The sequence below is a fragment of the Octopus bimaculoides genome, chromosome 1 (genome assembly GCF_001194135.2).
Source record: "Octopus bimaculoides isolate UCB-OBI-ISO-001 chromosome 1, ASM119413v2, whole genome shotgun sequence".
NCBI lineage: Eukaryota > Metazoa > Mollusca > Cephalopoda > Octopoda > Octopodidae > Octopus > Octopus bimaculoides.
The window spans coordinates 88002978-88009767 of NC_068981.1; the positions used below are offsets into that span (position 1 = coordinate 88002978).

Sequence of the window (6790 nt, forward strand, 5' to 3'; positions counted from 1 at the left end):
AAACGGATGGCGATATCTATGGCACACATAGAACAAAAAACCGGAGGGAAAAGCGTAAACAAAACAAGTCTTTAGTTAATTGGATACGAATCGTTTCATGGTTAAGTGAATGAAAATTTCACTATTCCAATCTTCAGCCCAAATATTCTGATAAATTTGAAAGTGTCTCTAAAAAAAATTCACGGTAATTTTTGGCCATGCGACACCAAAAATCAACGATAAGAAAGGCACTTACGAATTCATCGGCTAGTGAGTTCAGGCATCTCACCTCATATATATATATATATATATATATATATATATGTACTTACAGACAGGAAACCAAAAGATGGGGAGAAAATAGTGTAGAGAAGAGTCGCATCAAAAAGATTAAGATAAACTTACTTGGAACTGGACGTTCATCATCATCATCATTGTCAATCAAATAATAATATAAATACATACATATATATAATATGTGTGTGTGAGTGAGTCTGCGTCTTTGTCTCCTTGTCTTGATAGTGTGATAGTTGTAAATGAGTGTCACTGTCATACAAGCAGTGTCATTCACTTCCAACATTCTGCAAAAATGTCTTGCCATGAGGAAATATTACCTTGCATGGAAACAAGAAAGGCATCCAGGTGTTGAAAATCTGCCTCAAACTGTCCCACCCATGCAAGTTTGGAAAATTAGACTAAAATAATGACATTGATAACATTAATGAGAACGATACTGGAGTTGATTCAATCACTAAATTCTCTCCCTCACAAAATTGTTTTGGATAATATGGTTAAAATGTCCTACACAGTTGTGCCACAGGTTAAAAATCAAAAGATTCCTAGTGATATCTGTATATATATATATACATAGTAAAAATACTTACACAATTTCATTTTTGGTTAACATTTTGCCTTCAGCCATAATCTCAGCTACTTTTGCTACAATTGGATCGTGATTCAAACTTGCAACTGCCAATATCTCTTCTCCTCTACAAAGAAAAGCAGAACAATTACTTTGAAGGAGGTTGAGTTTAAGTGAGAACATGAATGAAATATATCTTTAAAAAACTCCTTCAATTAACAAAGCACCCAAACAATAAAATAAGTCGCAAAAATTTCAATATTTAAAGATATTATGTCTGTGAGATTAAGTTACGGACTACTGACTAATCATCTGCCCAAATTTTACTATAGCTGTTATGTAATGCAAAGCTTACAACTGATTTCTTTGGTTTTCCTATTCTGCTCTTACTTCACAGCTGAATGGTTAAGTGCTGAGAATAATATATCAAGTCATCCCATAAGTTCTGTCCGATTTTACCTTTTTTAAAATTGAATGAAATTTAATAGTATTTTAGAATGTCTAATGGAATTAAAAATTATTTTTATGCATTTGTGTACATTGAAACTAATTAAATATTATTTCACAGAATAATACAATTAAAATTTCTTTGATTAAAACCCTTTCTAACATGGAAGTATACAAAGAGCATTTAAGGCACATAATGCTTTATGAGTACAAAAAAGGAAACTCTGCAAACAAAGCGACTCGAAACATACACTCAGTTTATGGGAAAGAATGCTTGAATGAAAGAACTTGAAGAAGCTGGTTTGCAAAATTCAGAAGTGGAGATTTCAGCCTTGAAGATGAAGATCGAACAGGAAGTCCAGTTGAGTTTGATGATAAGCTCCTTGAGGCATTACTTGAAGAAAATCCTGCATTATCAGTTGAAGAATTGGCAATAAAGCTTAGTTCAAACCATACAACTGTTCATTGTCATCTTCAACAACTTGGAAAGGTTCCTAAACTTGGAAAATGGGTGCCTCATGAATTGTCCGAAAGCAACTGCAAATCCCAAGTTGACATCCGCCCTTCTCTCCAATCTCGCAAACTCATTTCATCCTTTTTGAATAGACTTGTGACTGGTGATGAAAAATGAATCTTCTATCGAAATGTTAAACGTCGTAAACAGTGTCTTGGTAAAAGGGAAAACGCTCAACCACAACGGAAAAATGGTTCTTCTCTCTAGCTGGTTGGATTGCAAAGGAGTAATTCACTTTGAATTCTTACCACCTAATGCAACAATCAATGCTCAAGTCTACTGTCAGCAATTAGAGCGTTTGAACCAGCTTTGAAGAAAAAAAGACCAGCTTTAGTAAATCGAAAAGGTGTGATGCTTCATCAGGACAATGCGTGACTCCACACTGCAAAGATCACATCACAGAAGATCGAAGAGCTTGGTTGGGAAAAAATTCCTCATCCACCTTATTCTCTCGACCTTGCTTCTTCAGACTACCATTTGTTTCGTAGTTTACAGAATCATTTGGGGGACATAACTTTCGCAAGCCAGGGGGAGGTCGAAACTGACATTTCAGAGTTTTTCGCTTTGAAACAGAAAGAGTTTTACATTGATGGGATTAAAAAGCTTGTAAATAGATGGAAGGAAGTCATAGATAATCAGGAAAAGTACATTAATGATTAAATTTCAATTAAATATAACATTTGATCACTTGTTTTCTTTATTCAAAATTCGGACAGAACTTATGGGATGACCTGATACAATTTGAGGTCAATTGGTCTAACAAAAATCTAACCTTGTATGCTAGCACAGAAAAATAGATGTGAAACAACAAAAAATATATATACATAATGCAATAATATTAGGTATTTAAGAAAAAAAAGAGAAATTTGAAGCAAGGTTATTAATCATCCAACTCACTTTGTGTAGAAGCAAGCTATTTTCTCATCATCTCCATGGACAACAATATCATTATAATCCTTTCCATAACCTGCAGATTAAAATAAATTTGGATCTAATCTGAGCAACTTAATATTCATTGAATTTATTGTAAAACAATTGTCAAAAAACATAGCAAAAAAAAAGAAAAGAAAGTTTAGGAGATAATTGTAGAGTTTTCATTTAATCAGAGGCAATGTCTTTCTGAGTCAATTGATTTGTCTCTTTCAAAGAGTATTGTCTAACTTTTTCTAACTGTTTATTTAACCTGATGAAGTCAGTTTAGTTGATACATAGAAATTTTTAAGGCAGATAAGAGTTTCAGAGAATTAGGAAGGATTAGGAGAAGATTGGAGCATTATTTGTAAATGAGACAATCATATCAGGAGTGATAGAGCTTGCTAATCAAACCAAATAAATGTATAGTTCTTTGAAATACTTTGCCAATTTTCTTTTTAATCAAAAATCAGAAAACTTTATGCATTTAATAAAAATCGAGGTTATTTGTATATGTAGTGAACTGATAAATTTTACATAGATTTGATACAAAACGGTTTGGTACTTTGGAAAGTTATACAATTAACCAAATTATGCAATTATCTGTTTTGCAATAAGTGGAATAGTGTGTGTATATATATAATATATAGCTATAGTTAAAGTTAAGAATGCAAATGTTCAATTCTGTTTCACTCTATAGTGCTCATTATAATTATTATTGTTATTCATTTAGCTATCTATTTAGCAGTATGTTATAGGAAAGTTAAGAAATCCAATTGTTCAACTCTTATAGCCCGGAATTTATGATAAATGTTCTTAAACTTGCTTTAAAATATTCCCAATTTAACATAAACACACTGTAATTTTTCTTTCACTTCACATGTAAAGTAGATGGGACGATATTAAACAGAGATGTTACATTCATATTAGATAGAAATTTTCATTAATCTTATGAAACTCCAAAAGACAAACCTGCATAGCGGATACTTTTACCAAACATCATCGTCCAAAAACAGGGCACACTTCTGATTTTGATATTCTTTCCCAGCATGTTAAGTGCTGCATTCTTTCCTACAAAAATTTCAAAGAAATATCTAACTTGAAGCAGAATATGATAGATTTAGAATATCAGATATAGTATAAAATACAGAACACATACTAGCTATTCCTAATAGAATGTACTTCACTTCTGACCTGTCAGAGATAGCTAAATAGGTAACTGAAATTATCCTTTTATACAATATTGTTGTCTTAATTTGTTTATGCTTTTGTATTAGGTGAAACTGTATTGAGGTAGATTTTTCCATAGTCAGATGTTATTCCTATCACCAAACTACACTGGTTTCTAAATATGGTGATATTCAGTCTTTTAAGTAACAACAGCTAGAACATGCTTTTGTGGAGGACTGTAAAAAACTGACAATGCATGCACAATGGCTTTCATTTACAATCAATGTACACATATCAAGAGAAGGGGAATACATACAGATATAACGTGTAGCCTTCAATTGCAAGTATGACCTGGTAGCCTTTCACTAATTGCTATAGGTGTTAATGTGAGTAGATATAGAGACTGTCTCATCTTGACTCACTCTTCACTCAGCAGAACATTGAGAGTGTGACAGATGGAAGGAGTGACAGCTGTACCAATAGTTCGGTGGTACTTATTTTCAGCTGAGTAAACTGAAGCAATGTGAAATGAGTGTCTTGCTCAAGGACACAATGTATTAGCTGTTCCAGGAACCAAACTCACTACCTTATGATCATGAGCCCAACATTCTAACTACGAGATCGTGCATTGTCAAACAATCCCCTGCCTCCCTTCCATCAACCACTCTTTCACAATCTCATGAACTCACCCACTCACTCTCTCCAATCTCTGGCCCACTCACCATCATTACCATCTTCTCTGTTTCATCACTCTTCTCTCTTGAGGCAGCATGATTCCCCTCCAATACAAGACTCTTTTTTCTTCTCTCTTACTTTCCCCCACTCCAGTTGAGAGCAACCTCTAAACTTGAATGACATGTCACTACAAACATTAAATCTCACTCTCACTGAGGCCCCTGGCTTAGCAAAGGCTGCATCACAAAGATTGATCTGTTTCTTTAGGGACAGGAAATATTTCAATCCCCAACATCTATTAATCCTTTACGTAGCTCAGGTGAAACCCACAATGAAATACTGCTTCTACTCATACTGGCATCTTAGACTACATCTGTAAAAAGGTCATGCAACTGACAGCTTCAAAGTCACTCACCAACATACTCGAGTCTCTGCTTCACAGATTTGTCATATATATATATCTATCTCTCTTTCTCACTTTCTGTCATTTCTACTGATGGCACAATTCTGAATTGACCATAAACTGATTGAATTTATGATCAATTTAATCGATTTTAAAATTGACTGAAGAACTTGTTACAAAAGTAACAAGGACTTACCTGGGAACTTGTGTAACAAGTTCTGAGCAAAGACACTATAAGTTGTTTTTGTATCGACCAGTTTATGTGAACCAGTACTCTATAATTAGCCCTTATAACATTAGGTCAATATATCAGATATAATAAGATAGCCAAAACATTACAGGGCAGTATATTAGTCTAAAAATGCAACCCACTTCTATTGTTTTCTGACCAAATAAGCTTAATTTCAATGTTCACTTTTCTATGCTTGCATGGGTTGGATGGGTATTTTTTATTGAAGTAGATTTACTATGGTCAAATGTCCTTCCTAGCACCAACTTTTAAGGTAATGTTAGAAATGAATGACACAGTTAGTATGACAATGTCAATCACTCTATGACTGTCATGCAATGCCAATACAAAGACACACACACATACACACAGTGTTTTCTTTAAGTTTCCATCTACCAAATCCCATTGACAAAGATTTGGTTATTCTGGGGTTATAATAGGCACTTGCCCAAAGTGTCACACAATGGCATTGAACCTGAAACATTGTGGTTGGGAAGCAAACTTCTTAACCACATAGTTATACCTGCAACTCTGTGTAGTTAAACAATGCCATTGTGCTAAAAGAGATAAGAAGGACTTACCTTGAGCATGAGCCATCTGCCAATGTTGCACATTGGAACCATTGTTAGATCTCAGAAACAATGGAAACTCAGTGATGTCTCCAGCAGCATAGATTCCTTCTACATTGGTTTGCATGTACTGAAAAATGAGAAGGAAAAATGTTAGTATTTTACAGACTTTGTTTTCTTTGAAGAACTGGACATTACAAGTTATAGTAATGCAAATGTGTAGTTATTGTTCCTCCACTACAATAATAATAACAAGGATAATCTTTTCTGGTATAGGCAGAGGGGCTGAAATTTTTGTGGGAGGGGCTAGTCAATTTCATTAACCATAGTGGTCAATTGGTTCTTATTTTATCAACCCCATTCCCAAAGGATGAAAGGTGAAGTTGACTTCAGTGGAATTTGAACTCTGAACATAAAGCCAAAAGAAATTCTAAGCATTTTTCCTGGTTTGCCAACAATTCTGCCATGTCACCATCATAATAATTGTAATAATAATGACGACGACGACGACGACAACAACAACGAGGACTCAGCACAAACCTCTGCCAAGGCAACACCAACGTCTTCTCAACGATTAGCCAGAGATGATTTTTAAAATGAGAATATCTGAAATAAACTCAACTGCTCTCACAAATGAGAATACTAAAAATGAACCCGGCCACACTCAAAAGTTAAGTAAAAGAACAGGAAAAATAATCCAGAATTCTGGTCTAGTACCAGATTGATCCCAAAATCTAATCAGTTTGTGCCAGTCACGAGGCCAAACATCCCTGAAAGTTTCATCTGAACCCATCCAGTGGTTCTTGAGATATTTGTCCACAGACAAACAAACACAACTGAAAACAATACCTCCACCTTTGCTAAGGTGGAGGTAATAATCCTTTTTACTATAGGTACAAGGCCTGAAATTTGTGGGAGGGTGATAGTAGATTACATCAACACCAGTGCATAACTGGTACTTAGTTTATTGACCCCCAAAAGGATGAAAAGCAAAGTCAACTTTGGCGGAATTTGAACTCCTAATGTAAAG

The 6790-nt window shown here is 34.5% G+C and overlaps 1 protein-coding gene across 1 annotated transcript in view; it reads right to left on the reverse strand.

Moving 5' to 3' along the window:
• The window catches only part of LOC106872255 (apoptosis-inducing factor 3), a 115028-nt gene that overhangs the window by 5411 nt on the left and 102827 nt on the right, over positions 1-6790 (reverse strand). The window contains exons 18-21 of the mRNA XM_052966188.1: positions 5773-5890; positions 3687-3785; positions 2700-2769; positions 864-968 (exon numbers count right to left, since the gene is read on the reverse strand). Coding sequence (XP_052822148.1) covers positions 864-968; positions 2700-2769; positions 3687-3785; positions 5773-5890 — 392 coding nt within the window. The remainder of the gene's footprint in view (positions 1-863; positions 969-2699; positions 2770-3686; positions 3786-5772; positions 5891-6790) is intronic.